The sequence below is a fragment of the Perognathus longimembris genome, chromosome 8 (genome assembly GCF_023159225.1).
Source record: "Perognathus longimembris pacificus isolate PPM17 chromosome 8, ASM2315922v1, whole genome shotgun sequence".
NCBI lineage: Eukaryota > Metazoa > Chordata > Mammalia > Rodentia > Heteromyidae > Perognathus > Perognathus longimembris.
In genome coordinates, this window is record NC_063168.1 from 52516600 (window position 1) to 52538359 (window position 21760).

Genomic DNA, 21760 nt, shown 5'->3' on the forward strand with positions numbered 1-21760 from the left:
AATTGGAGATCTGAGTCTTGTGGACTTCCCTGCCCCAAGATCCTCAGGTCTCAGCTTCCTGAGTAGATGGATCACAGGCACAGGATCACTAGATGCCCGGCAGGAAAAGCACCTTTGTCTTGGAATCTAGCATGGAATGCGCTACAAGTATGAGGCAAATGTCTGTAGAAAGGAGGAAAAGAGCCAAGGGTATTTTTTTTTGTTTGGCTTGTTCAGAGCAATTAAAATGCCTGCTTTTTCAGTATGGCTTGCAAACAGTGGGGATAAACTGGAAAGAAATTCACCAGCTTGGGTTGAAATCCACCTAGCAGATGGCTTGCTAGAAACCCCTCCAGTGGAAAGCAGCAAATTACTGGCTTCTGCTACAGATTGCTGCTCACGGGGTGCACCTTTCATGATGATGATCCTGAAAAGTGATATGAGGTGGTAAATGCAGAGTTCTTGAAAATGTGAAAAACAAGGAAGATTTACAAAAGCTGAATTAGAAGACTATCAAGCCAAGATGTAGAAAAGATTAAAAATCATCTTTTGCATTACTACTTGGAATTCCATATAATCCTTAAAGTGTATTTTCTTACTGTCATTAGTTCAAATAATCCTTCTCCTAACCTTTGGTTATTGAATGAATGGCTGATTATATTGTGTGGCTTTAATGGATTAGGTTTTATCAGTTAAAACCTGTAAATCTACAAATAGTGTAAATTCCAAGCATTATTATAGTGTGGAGGAAAATGTTTGACCTCATAAAAATTCTGTCAGCTACAACCAATATGTGACAATTGTTCATTTGCATTTAATCCCCTAGACTTCAAAATGACTGGATTTTTTTTCTACACGTATAATTCTACAAATAACCTCAACGTAAATTTGAGTTCCCTTTAAGGTGAAGAGACTGGTACCTTTAGCCTCTTAACTAAAAGCTCATTTCCAGGAATTGCTGATGCAAATTAGTGACTAATACACTGGCCTTCTGTAGCTAAGCTTTACTGAGTTTAAGTGATGTTTTGGGTTTTTTTTTTTCAGGTTGTCTCATGCCCCCTTTTTCCACTGCTACATTCATCACTCCAGCTGATATCCTTCTCATATTCTCAATATTTTAGTTCTGAGATCAGGACTTGAACTCTGAACCTGACACTTTTACTGGCTAGCATGAATGGCTAGCATTCTAACACTGAGCCATGCCTCTAACCCCATTGTCTTGACTTTTTTTTTTTTTTGGTATTGGGGATCCAACCCAGAATATTGCCCTTGCTAGGCAAGCCCTTTGAAACTGAGCTACATACCAGCCCCTTCCCATATTCTCTTCTTTCCTTCCATCTCCTTCCAAAGATATAACCCCTCAATCCTACCTTTAACCCTCTACCAAATTCATGATTGCCTATCAATTTCCAGGATTATTTAGTTTCATTTTAGGATTATATTTTTGCTCAAAACTAGGGGCTCTACCACTTTGTTTTCTGGTGGATAATTGGAGATGAGACTGATTTTCCTGCCCAAACTGCCTTATAACTGTCATCCTTCCATCTCAGCCTCCTGAGTAGCTAGGATTACAGGTGTGAGCCACTAGCACCTGTCCCACTTATAGATTTTTTGCCACTTTAAATTAGAGATAAGTGTTTCATGAACTTTTCTGCCCCACCTGGCTTTGAACCGTGATCCTCAGATCTTAGCCTCCTGAGTATTTAGGATTATAGGTGTGAGCCACCAGTGCCTGGCAGAAAATTCTGAGAGATATAAATTGAGAACAGAAAAGCAAACTAACTAGTCAAATGTTAGATTAGCAAAGCAGGAAACAAAGGGATCTTTGCTTTCTCTAAAATGAAGTTGTATGCACTACAGAATAGTGTATCAGTATTAGTAGTAATTTTTGTTTTTTTGCCCGCCCTGGGGCTTGAACTCAGTTCCTGAGCACTGTCCCTGGCTTCTTTTTTGCTCAAGGCTAGCACTCTACCACTTGAGCCACAGTGCCACTTCCGGCTTTTTCTGTATGTGTGGTGCTGAGGAATCAAACCCAGGGCTTCATGTATGGAAGGTAAGCCCTCTACCACTAGGCCATATTCCCAGCCCCAGTAGTAGTTATAATAATGCTTATTGGATGTATTTTTGAGCCACCAGTGCCCGGTTTTAGAGGTTTTGTTTAGTTTTTTTTTTTTTTTTAAGTATTGCATTGCAGCCGGGTGCTGGTGGCTCAGACCTGTAATCCTAGCTATTTAGGAGGCTGAGATCTGAAGATCACAATTAGTAGTCACCTCAGGCAAGAAAGACCCTGAGACTCTATCTCCAATTAACCACATACACAGCCTGAAGTGGAGTTGTGGCTTAAGTGGGAGAGCACTAGCCTTGAACAAAAAAACCTCAAGGACAGTGCCTAGGCCCTGAGTTTAAAACCGGATGAGCATTATAAAAAAGAAAAGTATTGGGCTGGGGATATAGCCTAGTGGCAAGAGTGCCTGCCTCGGATACACGAGGCCCTAGGTTCGATTCCCCAGCACCACATATACAGAAAACGGCCAGAAGCGGCGCTGTGGCTCAAGTGGCAGAGTGCTAGCCTTGAGCGGGAAGAAGCCAGGGACAGTGCTCAGGCCCTGAGTCCAAGGCCCAGGACTGGCCAAAAAAAAAAAGAAAAGTATTGCAAATCAAGAATCCCAGTTCTAGGGAGGCTGAAACAGGAAGATTATAAGTTCCAGGTCAGTCTAGGCTACACAATGAAATCCTGTCTTTTTTTTTTTTTTTTTTTTTTTTTGCCAGTCCTGAGGCTTGGACTCAGGGCCTGAGCACTGTCCCTGGCTTCTTTTTGCTCAAGGCTAGCACTGTGCCACAACGCCACTTCTAGCCTTTTCTATATATGTGGTACTGGGGAATCGAACCCAGGGCTTCATGTATACAAGGCAAGCACTCTTGCCACTAGGCCATATTCCCAGCCCCATGAAATCCTGTCTTTAAAAAAAAGTACAAGCGACTGGGGATATGGCCTAGTGGCAAGAGTGCTTGCCTTGTATACATGAAGCCCTGGGTTCGATTCCCCAGCACCACATATACAGAAAATGGCCAGAAGTGGCGCTGTGGCTCAAGTGGCTGAGTGCTAGTCTTGAGCAAGAAGAAGCCAGGGACAGTGCTCAGGCCCTGAGTCCAAGCCCCAGGACTGGCAAAAAAAAAAAAAAAAAGTGCAAGCATTGCTAAGTCTGAACTATTAGCACCTCATTGTGTTCCAGGTAGGTTAGATACCCAAAGCATTAAAATATTTCAGTATGTGATGTATGTGTGTGTGATAAGGTCTCACTATGTAACTCAGGAGAGCCTTGAACTCAAGTCTCTCAAGCAGGGTGCTGTTGGCTCACACCTGTAATTCTAGCTGCTCAGGAGGCTGAGATCTGAGGAACACTGTTCAAAGCCTGGCTGGGAAGTCCATGAGACTCCTCGATTAACCACCAAAAAGCCAGAAGTGAGCTGTGGCTAAAGTGGTAGACCATTAGCCTTGAGTAAAAATAAAAAAGCTCAGGGACAGCATGTGGACCCTGAGTTCAAGCCCCAGCACTGGCAATAAAAAAAATTTTTAAGGCCTCTGTTGCCTTAGTCTACTAAATGCTGGGATTATAGGTCTGCACCTCCAGACTTGGCTCTTATCCAGCAACTTTTGTTTCAAAGGGTGACTATTAAGAGGTCTGATTTACTGGTATAAAAGAAATTAAGACCTGGGAATAAGCTGTTTTGGTGAACTTTGAAAGAAAAGACTAATTTTAAACCCTAAAGCATGTAAAACAATAACACCCTAGTCCCATAGCTTCTATTTGTTCTCAAATTAGCTTAGCAACAATGAGCAGATGAACATGGTTTAATTATTTCTTAAATTACACTGTAGACAGGGCAATAAAAGGGAGAGTAAGTAGATGATAACTAACAACTCTTAAATCTTCCTCCAACAGCCTGGTCCTTTAAAAAAAAAAAATTTATTGCCAGTCCTGGGGCTTGAACTCTGGGCCTGGCCACTGTCCTTGAGCTTCTTTTGCTCAAGGTGAACATTTTACCACTTGAGCCATATTGCCACTGTTGGCTTTTTTGAGTAGTTTATTGGAGAGTAGAGTGTCTCATGGAGTGTCCAACCTGGGACACTCGAACTGTGATCCTTAGATCTCAGCCTTCTGAGTAGCTAAGATTACAGATGTGTCAACAGTGTCTAGCTAGTCCTTTTCCCCCCTACACAGTGACCTATGTTCTCTCTGCCTCTCTGGTTATCTTCGAAGTGTGTGTGTGTGTGTGTGTGTATATATAAAACAAGGTAAGGGCTTCTCTTTTGTCAGATAGATTATAAACCAATATCTGAACTTCCTAAGATAAAAGGATAGTAAATATTCCTTATTACACAGGGGAAAAATAATCTCATATAAAAATCCAATGAAAATGATTCTACATAAGGAAAAAACATTCAGAATCTCCCATTCAATGTACCATTGTTTTGAAATATTAGCAAGACCTTGAAATTACTTTAAATCAAAAACATTTACAAAGCACTGAAATAACAAGGGTAGCTGTTTTTTTATATGAGTTGTATTCATTATTTAGGGAGATATTAAAAATTACCTTTTTGTGGGCTAGGAATGTGACTTAGCAGTAGACTGCTTGCCTAGCATGAATCCCTGGGTTCAATTCCTCAGCACTCCATAAACAGAAAAGGCTAGAAGTGGTGCTGTGGCTAGAGGTAGAGTGCTAGTCTTGAGCAAAAAGAAGCCAGGGACAGTGCTCAGGCCCTGAGTCCCAAGCCCCAGGATTGGAAAGAAAAAAAAATTACCTTTTTGAATTTTTTTTTATTTTTTATTTTGCCAGTCCCGGGCCTTGGACTCAGGGCCTGTCCCTGGCTTCCTTTTGCTCAAGGCTAGCACTCTGCCACTTGAGCCACAGCGCCACTTCTGGCCGTTTTCTGTATATGTGGTGCTGGGGAATCAAACCCAGGGCCTCATGTATACGAGGCAAGCTCTCTTGCCACTAGGCCAGCCCCTTGAAGTTTTGAAAAATTTGTAACAGAAAAAGAGAACTTTTACTGTATATCATTTGCTTTTCCTTTTTCAAGAACATACATCACTCCATTTGCTGGTCAAATTACATTTTATGGGTAAGGAGAAGGGAAAAGGGGGGAAATGGCCAATTTCTTTCTTGTTACTAATCATATTCTTAGCTGCCACCTGTTGGGATGTGTTTTCTTTTTTTCAAGAAGAAACAGTCTACTAATTACCTTGCTACTGTAGATATTCCGCTTTATGAAATAAAAGCATACTTTGTGTTTAAATTACATTTCTTTGGTTATTTGTTCAAGGGCTATATGAGCTCTAAACTGTAATCGGGCCTCCATAGAATAGTCTTTATAGTTTTTGATGTTGTCCAGGCTTTTGGTTGCACTGGCGTAATTTCCATTTAGATAGTGTAGAATTCCCAGTTCATAGTAAGTATATGGTACCAAATAGTGGTCATATTTTAACAATTTCTCATTCTGAAGAACACGATTGAAATAGTGTTCAGCCTTCAAATATTTTCCTAAGTGTTTCAGGCATAGACCTTTAAGTAAATTTAATAAACTGATGTCATCTGTACCATACTCCTCGTTTGGATTTTCTTGCAAAAGATCTTTTCCTCTGTCAATTATAGATAGCCAGCTTGAAATAAGCTCTATTTTTTTGCTCATGACTCGGAAACCACTCCAGGCATAAATGAATTCCAGAAGGGGCTGTGCTGTAAACCAGCCTGAAGTAGTACCATAGCGCTGACCTTTCTCAGCCACAAACTTTTCTATCGGCACAGAGTTGCCTAAAATTTTCATTCTCAGGCTGTCCACATTTAAGAAGAGAGAGCTTATGTCCTCGCTTGCTGATTTTGCAAAATCAGAAGGGAGCAAAGCCAGTAATATAGCTTTGCTGTACACGTATATTGCCTTAGACCATTTGCTATTCTGAGAGAGGAGATTGGCATAATGGAATGCTTGCCTCCAATTCTGCAGAAAAATGTGGCACCACATGATTTCCCAATAACAGAGATGATGAATCTGCTTCCACTCATTCTGAGTAAAAATACACTCCTGTAATTTTAATTGTGCGTTTTCAAAATTGCCTTTCAGCATGCTAAAACGTGCATGAAAAAATTTAAGTACAACACAGTTTGGAAATTTGCGGAGGTAGACAAGGAAGAGATTTTCTGTAGCAGGACAGGGAATCTTTTCAATACCAAAAGCTACGTGGATATAGTTGTAATAAAAGAGTAGAGTGAAAACACTTAAGATGTAATTTATATGGGGTTCAGATGCACTCTCATGAAGCAAAGCCAAGCCTAGATCTCTATTACCAGAATAGCCTACGATACTGAGAAGTTTTAGTATCTTTGGTGGCACAAGCGATAACATCAAATTGAATGCTCCAAGTCCAAACTTTATCCCTCCATCCAGGTGTTTGTGGGCTTTGCTTTGGTTCTTTGGCATAAGTGTTAATACGTGTTCACAGTCTTTGTATATCTGATAACTGGACCCAATGCTGATGCTGCTTTTAAAAAAACCAAGCAAACTGTCATCTTGTATAAATGATATGGAGGACTTCAAGATCAAGCACTCAGCATAACAGACTTCTGCATGCAATTCTTCTTCGTTGACAGCCTTTAATCCATGCCTATTCACTAGATATGATAAAGTCATTATTCTAGGTCTTTTGCGGAAATTATTGCAAGTTTTCAATGCTTCCTTGGAGACAGAAATTCCAGTCTCAATATCCTGTGGATCAAAAGTCAGGATGGCCCTGACAATCATAAGCATACTGTACATTAGGGCATGGTATATGCTGTTTTTAGACCATGGATGGATGAGACTTATTGCCTCTGAAAATCTGTTATTTAGGAATAAGTACAACCCAGTTGTGCATTCTTCCAAGGAAGATATTAGATTCATGGATGATGCCACAGGGATAATTTCATAGGCATCTTCAAACTTGTCTTCTTGATCATTTTCCTTTTTGTTTAGAGTATTCTGTTTACTGAATTTGGCCTTGTGACCATTTTCTCCTCCAATTAGGGTGAGTGACATGTTTAGCTTGTTCTTCTGCTCATTTTCTGTTTTTCCTAGAATGAGCGGCATATTGGCTTTACCCTTAGAAATGGGAAGTACTGAAGTGAAGTGATGGGCTTGCAATGTATAGACGCTGTCTCTCGACCAGTCTCTTCTACACAAAGTTCAGTCTGAGGTGCTGCTCTTAAAATGGAGTTAAGAGCATCTCTAGCTATGTGGTTCAGCACCAGGATACTCTCATCTGCATCAGACAAGGAGAAAAAAAAATTATTTAGATGCGCTTCTGAAAAGTGCAAATTATTTGGAATGTAGAAAAGGAAACATTCCCTTAACACACTGTAAAAGTCGAGGCGCCAGTGGCTCATGTCTGTAATCCTGGCTACTCAGGAGGCTGAAATCTGAGGATAAGGCAGCAGGGGAAGGAAAGTCAGTGAGACTCTTATCTACAATTACCCAGCAGAAAACCAGAAGTGGTACTGTGGCTCAAGTAGTAGAGTGCTAGTTTTGAGCTGAAGAGCTCAGGGACAACGCCCAGTCCTGGAGTTCAAGCCCTATGGCTGACAAACAAAAAACCCTCAAAACACTATAAAACCCAACCCTTTACAAGCAGAATTCTCATGTTAAGAATTTCTCTCATATATCAATTTCATAAAATCATGCTTTCATGTATTTTGGTATAGAACTGTACTGTGATACCCATAAAAGCTCTCCTCTCAATAAGAAAGCTTTCTAGAAGGAAAAGGATATAGCTAGTTAAGATGAGGGAAGTTGTGAATTGTCCAAAGAATACTAATTATGGAATTGAGGAAATTCCTTCCTTAATACCATCACTGCATTTGCATGTATTTTCACAGAAAACTCGATCTTACTGAAATTAAACGTTGTAGCCAGTCATACATGATTTGGAAGAGAAAGCTGTATAAATTAAAAGGATGTGTGTGTGTGTGTGTGTGAGAGAGAGAGAGAGAGAGTGTGTGTGTGTGTGTGTGTGTGTGTGTGTGTGTGTATGCGCACGCCAGTCCTGGGTCTTGAACTCCAGGCCTTAGGCTCTCCTTTGGCATTTTCCCTTAAGACTCAAGCTCTACCACTTGAGCTACACTTCCACTTCTGGCTTTTTGAAGTGGTTAGAATTACAAATTGAGCCATCAGTGCCCAGTCTGATCTAGAAATGTCACTTGTGGAATTATTTTAAAGAAATAATGACAGAGCTGGATGCTGGTGTCTCATGCCTGTAATACTAGCTACTCAGGAGGCTGAGATCTGAAGATCACAGTTTGAAGACAGCCGGGGAATGAAAGGGTATTAGACTCTCATCTCAGAAAAGTCTTGAAGTGGCATTGTGATTCAAGTGGTAGAATGCTATCCTTGAGCAAAAGCAGCTAAGGGACAGTGCCCAGACCTTGAGTTCAAGCCCCAGAACCAGCACCAAAAAGGAAAAGAAAAGAAAAAAATCAAGGATATAAATCTATACAAATTAATTCATATCAGCATTTTTTAACATAAAAATGGAAACCAATCCAAATTTCTTACAACAAAAAATACTGAGAAAATTGTATACTATTCAAGCATTACAGTGTTGTAGAATACTTATTGACTTGAAAAGTTTTAGGTTTTTTTTTTTTTAATTTTGATGCTGGTACTGGGGCTTGAACTTGGGGGCCTTCAGCCCTTTTTGGCTTTTTCTGCTCAAAGATGGTGCTCTACTACTTGAGCCACACCTCTATTTTGGGTGATTAATTGTAGATAAGAGTATTGCACACTTTCCTGCCCAGGCTGGATTTGAACACTGATCCTTAAATCTCAGTCTCCTGAGTAGGATTACAGGCATAAGCCACCAGATGCCTGGCTCCTCGGAAAATCCTTTATGACACAATACATTGTACTGTAAACGCCTCAGGGTTCTACAGAGAAAAAGAACCAATGGAAAACCTATATGCTCATCAACATGTCCACCTCATTTATTGTAAAGAATTTATTGACTTAGTGTAAAGATTTATTGTAAGGATTGTAAATAATTGCCTCACACAGTTCTAGCGCTGAGAAGTCTCACAATCTGTAGTAGGTAAACTGGAAACTCAGGAAAGCCAGTGGGATAGGTCGTTCCAGTGAAGACCTGAAGACCTGAGAACCAAAAAAGTCAGTGGTGTTAATCTCAGGCTCCAAAGTTGCAAAACTGGAGATCTAAGAAAAGCTAATTTCAGTTCCATTTGGAAGACCAGAAAAGATGGTGTCTTAGCTCAGTCAGGCAGGAGGCAGTCCCTCTTACTCAGCCTTTCAGTTCTACTGAGGTATCCACATGATTGGATGAGACTACCCACATTAGGCAGGGCAATCTTCTTGTCTCAAATGTTAATCTCATTCAGAAAACTCTTCACAGACACATCTATACTGACTCTGACAAAATGTCCAGGCACTTTGTGGTCCAGCCAAATTGAAACGAAGTCAATGCGCATCATACGTACTAAGTAAAATAGTGTTGGTTTTTTAAATTTTATTTTAGTAAAACTATAAGTTGGGCATCACTAGCGGCTTAAGATGCTGAGATCCAAGGATTGCAGTTAAAAGTCAGCCTGGGCAAAAAGCCTGTGACACTTTTATCCCCAGTTAACCAACAAAAAAGCTGGAAGTAGAGCCCAGCACAGTAGCTCATGACTGTAATCCTAGCTACTCAAGAGGTTGAGATCTGAGGATGAAGATCAAAGCTAGCTCAGACAGTAAAGTCTTTCAGGCGCTCATCTCCAATTAATCACCAAAAAGCCAAAGTGGAGCTGTGACTCAGGTATTAGAGTGCTAGCCTTGAGCAAAAGAGCTCTGAGATGGCACCCAGGCCCTGAGTTCAAGCCCCAGGACTAGCACTCTCTCTAGCCCCCCCCCCCCCCCAATCCAGACATAAAGTTATGGCTCAAGTGGTAGTATTCCAGCCTTGAATGATGGCACTGAGGTCTGGAGTCCGAGCTACCCTGTCCTACCCCACCCCCATACACGTACACTACTTTCATGACTGGAATATTCCTAAGTACAGAATTCCTTACTACCGGGTTGGGAATGTGGCCTGGTGGTAGAGTGCTTGGCTCATATACATGAAGCCCTGGGTTTGATTCCCCAGCACCACATATATAGAAAACGGCCAGAAGTGGCGCTGTGGCTCAAGTGGCAGAGTGCTAGCCTTGAGCAAAAAGAAGCCAGGGACAGTGCTCAGGCCCTGAGTTCAAGGCCCAGGACTGGCAAAAAACAAAACAAAACAACAGAATTCCTTACTACCAAACATGGTAATGAATGAATTGCTAAACTCTAAGCTAGTCTAGCTTTGTAGTTAACATACCAGCCTGATCAAGTCTCAACAATATCCTTTCTTTCCTTGGAATTGAACTAATGGTTTTGAATGTGCTCTACCACTTGGACCACTCCTCCAGTCACTCTTTACATTGGTCATTATTGAGGTAAGGTCTTGCTTTATGCAAGGGCCAGCCTGGGGCTTTAATCCTCCCACTTGTGTTTCCTCCCTTTGTTGCTGGGGATGGCAGGAATAAACTACTGTGCCCAACTGTTGTGCTTTCCCTGCAGTTGGGATAACACTGAGAGATGGAATCTCTTGAACTTCTTTTTGCCTGGGTTGGCCTTGAACCTTGATTCCCTGATCTCCAAATCCCATAGGATTATAGGATTATAGCCTTGAATTACCACTCTGGCCTCATTCTTTCAGTAAATAAGGAACAACTCAATTGATTAATTTAGGGCTTTAAAATTTCATCCTTTCGGGCTGGGAATATGGCCTAGTGGCAAGAGTGTTTGCCTCCTACACATGAAGCTCTGGGTTCGATTCCCCAGCACCACATATATGGAAAACGGCCAGAAGGGCCGCTGTGGCTCAGGTGGCAGAGTGCTAGCCTTGAGCAAAAAGAAGCCAGGGATGGTGCTCAGGCCCTGAGTCCAAGGCCCAGGACTGGCCAAAAAAAAAAAAAAAAAAGATTTCATCCTTTCACACTTTTAAATACAATCAGGTATTCCTTAGAAGACCTCATAGGGAAGTTGTTTAAAATACGAAATGCTTTTCCTGTTGCTTTCCCTACCCCTCATACTTTGTACTCTGGTATTTGGCTAATGAGAAGTTAATTTTTAAATATGTATAAAAGAATTATGAACATTTCTCAGTAGATGTATTAAAAATAGAGATGAGGCAAAACATTTGCCTGTCTTTTCCTTTCCCTTTTTTGGGTGTGTGTGTGTATGCTGGTTCTTGGGCTTGAACTCAGACCTGGGCACTGTCCCTGAGCTTTTTCTGCTCAAGGCTAGTGCTTTACCACTTGAATGACAGCTCTACTTCCAGCTTTTTTTTTTTTTTTTTGGTATAGTTAATGACTAACTTTGAACCACAATATCAGATCTCAGCCTCCTGAGCAGCTAGAAAAGTAAAGTTACTTTTCTTTCTTTTCTTCTTCCCCTTCCCTTCTCCTCCTTGTCCTTCTTCTTCCTGGTCCTGGGTTTGAACTCAGGCTCTGGGTACTGTCTCTGAGTTTTGTTCTGAAGGATAGTGCTTTGCCATTTTGAGCCACAGCACCATTTTTGGCTTTTTGAGTAGTTAATTGGACTCTCACAGATTTTCCTGTCTGGGCTGGGTTTGAACAATGATCCTCAGATCTCAGCCTCCTGAGTAACAAGGATTAAAAGGCATGAGTCACTGGTGCCAGGTAGTAGTTTTTCCTAAGTTGGAAAAATGCTTATTTACATCATTGCTTGCTTATAAGTTCTCTTCTGTACAGTATGTTTATATTAAAAATGAAAAATATTTATTGATGTCTATTAGAAGCTATGGGGTATAACAGACACTACATTTCAATAGGTTATTTATGGTAGTCTAATGGAAATTTTTAAGAAAGCCAAATTAGTGAGGCTTAACAGAATTAATCCTGTTTTTCAGAAAGTATATAAAAGCCTCTGTAATTATTAATACTTTTTAGAACAGTCCTGTTGATAAAAACAAAAATCAGTGAGATTTTGGGAGAACAAATATATTTATAGAATGTCTATTTTCTCACTAGATATTTTCTAGAGACAGATGAATCACTTTCATAATTTGATAAAATTTGAAAAACTACATATAAAATTTGTAGCATTAGTTAGAGACAATCCATACTTTGTTCACCAAGGAGGCCTGCTTTTCCTGTATTTGACACTGAACGTCTATGTACATTGGGTTACAGCAGATGATAAAAATATTGATATTTAACAAGTTATTTTATGTGATATTTTAAACTCTTGTAATATTCCAAGTATTTAAGTAATGTGTAGTGTGTGTGTGTGTATGTGTGTGTGTGTGTGATAAAAAGATCTTAAAACTATTGATAGAGCTGCCGGTACCTGACAAATACATTGTTTAAAAATCAAAGTGGAATTTTAAGTCATTCTAACATAAAGAAAAGGCCTTCACTTATTTGGTATCTACAGTAAAAGCTCCAATCTCTACTGAAAGACTAAATCCTTAAATTCTAGTTGAATTATCAGTGCATGACGTGGATTACAAAAAACAAAGCGCTGGAAGGGGAGAATAAATACATCACCCTGTGCTTCGGGCACAGATAATTTCAGAATTGCCATTAGCCAAAAAGACTTGTTGGGGTTTAGGGTTGTGTCAACTCCTTCCCCCTCCACCCCCGGGGCCTCCTTTGTCCATCAGACCAAGACTTCTCTCCAAGCCGGCTGGTGACCAACAGTTGACTAGTTCTGCGGGGGCTTGAGGCCTGAAGGGCAAAGACCACGATTCTCACCCTGATCACAGCCTCGCACGCTCGGGATGAGTCTCAAAGATCACTGACTGAGTAGCGGACTAGGCCAGGTCCCCCCGACAGAAAGGCGGCGACAGCTTCTAGGCGAGCGGCTCCGTGTTACATTCTTCCCTAGACGGACCTAATGCACCTGTACCAAGAGTCCTATCGCCGAGGGTTCCTAGAGTTGGGGAAAATGAAACGGGGGTAGAGGGTCAGGGCTGGGGGGGAGGGGGAGGGAGGGAAAGGAGACCAGGAGGGGTCAGGAAAGGGGGAAAAGGGGAGGGGAAGGGAGGGAGCTGGTCGCCGTGGGGAAAGGCCACAGGTTTATCCGCGAGGTCGTGGTGTTCCCATAGTAACGTATCCCTCCGCCCGCGACCAGAGGCCGCCTGTGAGTTCCCTCCGCGTCGCTTCCTGGCTGTTTCCGCCCAGCTCCTTTGTGCCGCGCAGAACGTTGAAATGACGCATGCGCAAAGAAAAGAATCCCAGCCGCCGCGTATATAAGGGCGGGCCGGGACTCTTCCTCGTAGTGCCGCCGGGACCGTTGGCGAGAGACGGTGCGCAGTGACTTCCGTAACTACTTTGAGTCCCGGGCGCTGCGAGCTACAGAGCAGAGCACGCGGGGCTGGTCAACATGTCGCGTTATGGGCGTTATGGAGGAGGTGAGCGGCTGGTGTCTGGTAGAGGACGGGGCTGGGCCTGGAGGGAATGTGGCGAGGCCGGGGAGGGCTGGCGCGGCGGTTGGGAGACGGTTATTCCGCGTGCGTAATGGCGGCCTCTGTGCACGCCATGCGATGCCGGAGGCGGCCGCAGGGGTTAGCGGGCCGACGGGAGACGGGAATGGCGGTGTGCTTGTGTTGGGTTTGCGTGTTCTTGTGCATTTCTCGTCGCCCGACCTGGCCTAGCCGGAGGCAGGTCGGCCTTCGGGGCTTCGCCGCTGCCCCTCCTGGCGATGCCTGCCCGCCCGCCCGCGCGCGCGCCCGGCCCCCGCCCTCGGCGGCTGCCATTTTGCGCACATTGACGACTGCGGTGGCGCATTTCCGCGGCGCTTTCCCGCCACTGGGGCGGGCCGGCGGACGGGGTCCCTGAGGTGAACCGGGGGTGGGATTGGAGGCGGAGGGAAAACTGGCAGCTGCGACGCCGCACCTTCTCGTTACAGTGTAGGTTGGGGGGTGGGGAGGAAAAGCGGAGAGCTGATCCTGGCGACCGGTTTCCCTTCCCTTTCAGCTCTGCCGAGCGCGGTTTCTGGCTCCGGGGCGGGGAGCTGGAGTATGGGGCGCGCCTGCGCCTGGGCGGCCGGCTGCCGAGGAGGGCGCTGGTCGGCGCGGACCCGCTCCGGCGGCCCGGCCCCTTGCTGAGCCCGCCAGTGAGCCCAAGCCGCCGTCGCCGCGGGCCCGCGCGCTTCCAGCGAGCCCCGCGCCGAGGCTGCCGGGACTCGGGGGCGGGGCCGACGCCGGCGGGCCCGCCCGCCCCAGGCCTGGAGTATGCTCTTCCACGCGTCTGCGCTGTTAGCAGGCTTTGCCGCTTCGAAGGGTCCTAAATCTAGCTTTACCAGACTTCACTGTTTTGGCTCCTCTCCCCCCCGAGAGATTTAAACTTAAACCCCATTTGCTGCAGCACTTGGGAGCAACTGTGTATTAAAACGGGTTTTCTCAGTATTTGTTGCTATTGTGGGCCAGGATTGCCCAAGCATGAATGGATGTTTTTAGCAGCATCCCTAGCTTCTGCACCCTAGATGTCAAGAGTACTCCCATGGGCTGGGGATATGGCCTAGTGGTAAAGTGCTTGTCTCCTATAGAAGGAGCCCTGGGTTCGATTCCTCAGCACCACATATATAGAAAAAAGCCAGAAGTGGCGCTGTGGCTCAAACGGTAGAGGGCTAGCCTTGAGCAAAAAGAAGCCAGGAACAGTGCTCAGGCCCTGAGTTCAAGCTCCAGAACTGGCAAAACAAACAAAAATAATACTCCCTTGTCATAGCCTCAGTCACCATAAAAAGCAATATTGTTAAATCTCTGTGGTTAAAAAGTCTTGTTGTGGGCTGGGAATATGGCCTAGTGGCAAGAGTGCTTGCCTCGTATAAATGAAGCCCTGTGTTCGATTCCCCAGCACCACATATATAGAAAATGGCCAGAAGTGGCGTTGTGGCTCAAGTGACGGAGTGCTAGCCTTGAGCAAAAAGAAGCCAGGGACAGTGCTCAGGCCCTGAGTTCACAGCCTAGGACTGGCCAAAAAAAAAAGTCTTTTGTTAAAAGCTTTAAAATGCTCCCCCCCCCCCCACTGGAGTTTAACTTATGGCCTGGGGTTGCACTTAGCTTCTTCACTGAGGGTACCACTCTTATCACTTGAGTCACTACTCCACTTCTAGCTTTTTTTTGCTGGTTAATTGTAGGTCAGAATCTAGGTTGACTTCCTGAAACTGCATCTCAGATCTCAGCCTCCTGAGTAGCTAGAGTTAAAGATGTGAGCCATGGATGGATGCTTGGCCTAGAAAAACACTGCTCCAAAGTATTTTTCTCCATCATGAAGGGTAGGAAAAAACGAAAAGGTTTTCCACATGGAAAAGAGCCACTCGTTGTGTGTTTTGTGTGTGTGTGTGTTTGGTTTTTTTCCTTGTTGGTCCTGGGACTTGAACTCCGGGCCTGGGCTCTGTCTAGTACACTTAGTTGTCTTCTCTTCAGGTTAGCACTTTTTTTTTAGTCATTTCAAAGGAGATGTACAGAAGGGTGAGTTGCATGTCAGGTAAAGAGTACATGTCTTTCTGGACAATGTCACTCTTTTCCTTGGTCTCCAGATTTTCCCTCCTGTTTTCCACCCACAAGTTTTTTTTGTTTTGTTTTGTTTTGTTTTTTGGCCAGTCCTGGGGCTTGGACTCAGGGCCTGAGCACTGTCCCTGGCTTTCTTTTTGCTCAAGGCTAGCACTCTGCCACTTGCCACAGCGCCCCTTCTGGCCGTTTTCTGTATATGTGGTGCTGGGGAATCGAACCTAGGGCTTCATGTATGGGAGGCAAGCTCTCTTGCCACTAGGCCATATCCCCAGCCCCCACCTACAAGTTTTATAGTTCATTTTCAACAGTGCCTTAGTGAGTACCCCTGCTGCATTTGTTATCCTTTTGTCCCTCCATTTTGGGGCACTCTGCCTCTTGTGCCACAGCCCCACTTCTGACTTTTTGGTAGTTCACAGATGGATGTTTCAGCCAGGCTGGCTTTTTTGAACTATGGTTCTCTGATCTCAGCCTTCTGAGCCATTGGCATCAGATGCATATCTGGTTTTTTGTTTGTCTTTGCTTGGACTCGACCTGAGCACTATCCCTGGCTTCTTTTTGCTCTACCCCTTGAGCCACTGTTTATGTGGTGCTGAACAGTCCGTCTGGGGCTATGTGCATGTTAGGCAAGCACTCTACTGCTAAGCCACATTCCCAGCCCCGCATATCTTTTAACATTAAATTGGATCTCATAAAGAGCACTAAATAATAGGCTTTGCCCAAGCTGAGTGTGGTGGTGTGCCCCTGTATTTCCAGCATTTTAGGAAGTTGAGGTGAAAGCCTGAAGCTAGTCTGGGCAGCACAGGGAGACTGAATCAGAGAATGTATGTAGCTCACAAGACCCTGGGTGGACCTTGGTTCATCTCCCAGCACTGAAAAACAAAACACATTCTTGGCACAGACTTTGCATGGTCTGTTTCTGTTTTAAAGGAAATAGTTCATTTCAATTTGAGTCAAATACTGCCTAACTTTCTTTTCCTGTTTTTAAACAGAAACGAAGGTGTATGTTGGTAACCTGGGAACTGGTGCTGGCAAAGGAGAATTAGAAAGGGCTTTCAGTTACTATGGCCCCTTACGAACTGTGTGGATTGCCAGAAATCCTCCAGGATTTGCCTTTGTGGAGTTTGAAGATCCTAGAGATGCAGAAGATGCAGTACGTGGACTAGATGGAAAGTAAGTGAGATGTTAAGAAATGAAAATATTCCTGTGGTCTACATAGCCATCTAGGTGTGCCTACCTTGGATGCTATAGTCTAGAGACATGTTATTTACTTGAGGTAGCAAAGGTAAAATTATTTAAGAGTTCTAGATTTAGAGGTCACATGTATATGTGACTTATTGAAACATTTTGTTTATTTGTCTTTTTGGGGTGGGAGAGAGAAGGTCTCTTCAAGTCTCTTCCTAGGTAGAAAGGGACTGAAATGCCATCATGGTGGTAGTTGTGAGTGTGAAGGGAATACACAGGCCTAACTTGGGAAAGGATGCCTTCCACAACACATCCTTGAGATCCCATCAGCCTGATGGGCTTGTGGGTTCCAGCTTTTGGTGCTGGGGCCAGCATTGGAGGAGGAGGGTGGGCCAAGGACAGAGGGAGTGGGTTGAATAGTTTTTAACTGGAGGATTTTGTTAAAATTGTTTTACAGGGTGATTTGTGGTTCTCGAGTGAGGGTTGAACTATCAACAGGCATGCCTCGGAGATCTCGTTTTGATAGACCACCTGCCCGACGTCCCTTTGATCCTAATGATAGATGCTATGAGTGTGGCGAAAAAGGACATTATGCTTATGATTGTCATCGCTATAGCCGCCGGAGAAGGAGCAGGTATTTAAATTAGTAAATGAATGGTTGGTATTCTAGTTAATCAAAGTAATTCTTTTAGCAAGGCAGAAATTAGTGTTTTTCTATAAACTTGAATGTTAATTGTACAGGTGTATTTTACAGTTTTTGTTTTAATTAAAAATGTTAATATATTAATAATCAACCTGGTCAAAACCTTTCAGGTTTCTTCGTTTGAGTCAGTCGCCTTGATTCAGAATGTCACGAGCCTTATGATATGCTGAGGCGCCTTGCAAATCCGACAATTAAGATCCTCCTAGACCTTGAGGTGATCAGCATAAGAGGCCAGATCCCCTCGAGTCATCTACACCTAGCTTCACCTTATTCTTTAAAGGGCAGAAAATTTGAGACGGTGATCGCCGTAACAGTAAAATTGGCTTACAATTGGGGCCCCCTCCGCTTTAGAAAGAGGAACACCAGATTGACCACATTCCCAACTAGAAAAATCTTCTTGCGTCAATCAAGCCTCATCTGGCTCTTTTGGCTGTCAGTTTGATCGTCGTTAGATTGAAGAAAACATCTAGATGCAGCGATCGGCTATAGATACTTCTAGATCGTCTAGATCTTCTAGACCACTACTAGACCATGGGCCAAAGAGGGTCGACCTGCAAACTTGCAAGGTTTATTTTAAATACACATTATGGTGTTTTATATTATGTAATTCTAAATTGTAATTCAGCTTTTAACAAATCTTTTTTTAGGTAGTAAAAAAAAATACTCAACTAATAGGCCCAGAGTTTATTTCCAAATGAGACATTAAATTTTAAATAGTTTTGAGATTTGATTTCAGCAGAGGCACACAAACTCTAAAAATGAATTGTTGTCTAATTTTTTTGTATTTTTCTAACTTGAAAAATAGGTCACGGTCTAGATCACATTCTCGATCCAGAGGAAGGCGATATTCTCGCTCACGAAGCAGGAGCAGGGGACGGAGGTAAGATACCTTGTGTAGGTTAAGTCTTCACAAGTGAAAGAAATTTTTGAAGATGGACTTAAATTTCTTTTAACTTTTAGGTCAAGATCAGCATCTCCTCGACGATCAAGATCTGTGTCTCTTCGTAGATCGAGATCGGCTTCTCTCAGAAGATCTAGGTCTGGTTCTATAAAAGGATCGAGGTATTTCCAGTATGTAACACTTTTTTCCTCCTTACTTGTAGTTGGATTGTCCTGTCTTAATGACAGCAAAGTGGAGTATAATACTAAAGGACATAATTTAAATGAAATACTTCAGAAGTTTTGTTGAGTTGTAAAGTTGAATTTGTAGCCAGATGTGTTTCACACCTGTCTGTGTAGTTGCCAGGCTGAGACAGTAGGAGCACTTGATTATACCACCAGTCTCCAGTGAACACTAGCTAGGGTACATATGTTTTAACGTCAAATTGTGTTTTTATATTTTGGCCAGTCCTGGGGCTTGGACTCAGGGCCTGAACACTATCTCTGGCTTGTTTTTGCTCAAGGCTAGCACTCTGCCACTTGAGCCATGGTGCCACCTCTGGCCATTTTCTATATATGTGGTGCTGGGGAAATCGAACCTAGGGTTTCACGTATACACGGCAAGCACTCTTGCCACTAGGCCATATTCCCAGCCCCCAGATTATGCTTCTAAGTAAAAGATGCTAGCTTGAAAAAGTTGCAACTGGTTGACTTCATAAGACCCATTAGAATTGGGAACACTGGAAAGTTGGCAGTTAATGTTCATGAACCATGATAAACCATGTATGATACAGGATTATAGTATCACCTGAAAAGTAATAATTCTGTTTAAGGCTTGGTTTGAGATGGTGATCAAGTCTGTGAGGCTTGATTTAATTTCCTTTAAATTAAGTCATACCAGTCTTGGAAAAAAACGTCTTGGATATTACAGAGCTTATTGGGTCATTTGTCCTTAGACTATGAGACAAAAAAGTTCCCCTATCCTAATATTCCTAATATGATGCTCAGTAGTAAAGGACTCTTGGGGATTAATTTGTATGATTTTCTCTTAAGATCCCGGTCAAGGTCAAGATCAAGATCCAGGTCTCTTTCACGACCAAGAAGCAGGTAGGGTAAAAAAATTTGATTAGATAACTTTCTAAGTTATATGGCACCAATATCCAAAGAGTTCAAAGGGATTTGAATTGTTGAAATTCAATTATTAATCCAATACTCCAAAGCCTTATGTGTGTGTTTGAAAAAAGAACTTTTTTGATCAGGCAAGAGCGTTTATATATGGCCTATTGGCTTCCTGAAGGAAGGAATGTTAAGAAATAGAAGTTTGACTTTGGGATTGAGAGGCCCTTTTGAGAACTGACAGGTGCATAGAAACATTCTGATGAATGTAAAAGATGAACCACAACGAACCAAAGCAGCAGTTCAGTTATTCAGTTTTATGAAACACAATTTTTGGAAGATTGGCTTTTTTTTTTTAAAGAAAAATAATGGTAGGTTCTAAAATTCAACTTCAATATATATATAATATATGTTTTACATATATTATATATATAAGTATATATATATATTTTGGCCAGTCCTGGGCCTTGGGCTCAGGGCCGGAGCACCGTCCCTGGCTTCTTTTCCCGCTCAAGGCTAGCACTCTGCCACCTGAGCCACAGTGCCCATTCTGGCTGTTTTCCATATATGTGGTGCTGGGGAATCGAACCAAGAGCTTCATTTGTAGGAGGCAAGCACTCTTGCCACTAGGCCATATTCCCAGCCCTCAATATTATTTTTACACTGAGCACAATTTGGGGGTTTATAGTATTTAAATAGTATTACGAGTATAAGAAAGGTATTGGTTAGTACTCTCTCTTACTAGAATTTCTCATGTTTTGACAGCCGATCAAAGTCCAGATCGCCATCTCCAAAAAGAAGGTAAGCTAAACTTAGAATTGTCAAATCTCAGGATTGTCAAGTATGGCCTCTGCAGAACTCATTTGCTTAGTGCAGATATAGCAGAGCAGTCTTTGAGCTCTTTGGAGAATTGGTGCTATATAGATTAAGTATTGAATTTCTGAAATGATTGCTTTTCCTTCATTACTGTTTTTTTTTTAACTTAACCATAAGGTCTTATGATTATTAAGATGTAGTTGAACCTATGAACCCTTAGTTGTAGAACTTTCATGCCCCCCCAAAATGCTTTCTTTACATGGGTAATTGATGAAAAGGAAGGGACCTAGTGAAAGACTGGTCTTAGAAGATGATTGGAATCTTGCAACTAAGTTGTTCTGTCTAATGCTTTTTAAAATTCTTGGTCCTGGGGCTGAAATTCAGGGCTTCTGGCGCTGTCCCTGAACTTTTTTCCACTCAAAGCCTAGTGCCCTACCACTTTGAGCCACAGTGCCATTCCTGGTTTTCTGGTGGTTAATTGGAGATGAAGTGTCTCAGACTTTCCTGCCTGGGCTGGTTTTGAAAACCACTATCCTCAGATCTTAGCCTCCTGCTTAGCTAGGATTACAAGCATGAGCCATCAGCGCCTAGCTTAGTGCTTCATATTTAGTGACCAGAAAACATTTAGTTTTCTTTCTAAAATTTTTTTTACTTTGAGAACTATATTTAAAAGCCTAGTATTAAGGGCAAAAAAATACACGTCTTGTTCTAAGTTTTAGGTTTTTGCTATAGGAATTTAGTTTGTGCCTTTGAATTTATTGAAATGAGTTTTTTCCTGGCATGTATGTGAAACATTTTAAAATGACACTAATTGGTTCCAAACTGAATGTTTTTCTTTTAGTCGTTCTCCATCAGGAAGTCCACGCAGAAGTGCAAGTCCTGAAAGAATGGACTGAAGTTCTCAAGTTCACCCTTTAGGGGAAAGCTATTTTGTTTACATTATTATAAGGGATTTGTGATGTGTGTAAAGTGTAACCTAGGAAAGATCTGTCAACCATCTAATCAGAATGGATCTGGATTATTACTCTGTAAATTCACAGCAGTAAAATATGTTTTTTGTTGAATGTATTAACATCTTATGGTTTGAAAATGTGGGTTTTTATTTGGCACATTTAAATAAAATGTTTCTAACTAGATTTTGATTTTGTGTTCAGTATTAATAATTTGGTGAACATCAAGTGTCAGACTTGATCATTGTTAATTATATTTCTACAGACCTACATTTGGAGTTTGTTGGTATTTTAAAAGTTTTGAGCATCATTAACCTGTTTATACAATAGCACTTGGTGAGGACCTTAAGGGACTTTGAAAATTCCATTTTACCCTTGTGCCTTTGGGTAAAATGATCTTGAGTCCCCAATAGTGGCAGCATGAATGCATCATAACATCCCTAGGTTAATTTTGAAGTTGGTGTTGAGATATATTGTACAACTAATGATCTCAGTCTGTCAGGCCAGAGGGACCACTGATTTACCTATGAATGAGCATGACCGGAACTATG

At 42.5% G+C, this 21760-nt stretch overlaps 2 protein-coding genes across 6 annotated transcripts; one reads left to right on the top strand and one right to left on the bottom strand.

Annotated features, from left to right (window-relative positions):
- Positions 1 to 5081: 5081 nt before the first annotated feature.
- LOC125356538 (tetratricopeptide repeat protein 39B-like) lies at positions 5082 to 13167 on the bottom strand. 2 transcript variants are annotated; one of them, XM_048353090.1, is made up of 3 exons: positions 12802 to 13167; positions 9063 to 9157; positions 5082 to 7277 (listed from the first exon to the last, which is right to left on the bottom strand). In XM_048353090.1, the coding sequence occupies exon 3, from the start codon at positions 7103 to 7105 to the stop codon at positions 5282 to 5284; it is 1824 nt and encodes a 607-aa protein (XP_048209047.1). In that variant the 5' UTR covers positions 7106 to 7277; positions 9063 to 9157; positions 12802 to 13167; the 3' UTR covers positions 5082 to 5281. The 2 variants fall into 2 exon arrangements, with proteins under 2 accessions (XP_048209047.1, XP_048209049.1); XM_048353092.1 differs by lacking the exon at positions 9063 to 9157.
- Positions 13168 to 13298: 131 nt separating this feature from the next.
- On the top strand, positions 13299 to 21395 carry Srsf7 (serine and arginine rich splicing factor 7). 4 transcript variants are annotated; one of them, XM_048353095.1, is made up of 8 exons: positions 13301 to 13460; positions 16553 to 16733; positions 17203 to 17379; positions 18254 to 18328; positions 18409 to 18510; positions 19381 to 19434; positions 20209 to 20244; positions 21101 to 21395. In XM_048353095.1, exons 1-8 carry the CDS (start codon positions 13433 to 13435, stop codon positions 21153 to 21155), a joined length of 708 nt encoding a protein of 235 aa, XP_048209052.1. In that variant the 5' UTR covers positions 13301 to 13432; the 3' UTR covers positions 21156 to 21395. The 4 variants fall into 4 exon arrangements, with proteins under 4 accessions (XP_048209054.1, XP_048209052.1, XP_048209053.1 ...); XM_048353094.1 differs by having other exon boundaries at positions 13304 to 13460; positions 18409 to 18519; XM_048353097.1 differs by lacking the exon at positions 20209 to 20244 and having other exon boundaries at positions 13299 to 13460.
- The last annotated feature ends 365 nt before the right edge of the window (positions 21396 to 21760 follow it).

Excerpts from the sequence above, each read along its gene's own strand:
- LOC125356538 (XM_048353092.1), bottom strand. The coding sequence starts at position 7,105 with ATGCCGCTCATTCTAGGAAAAACAGAAAATGAGCAGAAGAACAAGCTA.
- Srsf7 (XM_048353094.1), top strand. The coding sequence starts at position 13,433 with ATGTCGCGTTATGGGCGTTATGGAGGAG. Across the intron at positions 17,380-18,253 it reads AGCCGCCGGAGAAGGAGCAG|GTCACGGTCTAGATCACATT; the intron begins GTATTTAAATTA and ends CTTGAAAAATAG. Across the intron at positions 19,435-20,208 it reads CTTTCACGACCAAGAAGCAG|CCGATCAAAGTCCAGATCGC; the intron begins GTAGGGTAAAAA and ends ATGTTTTGACAG.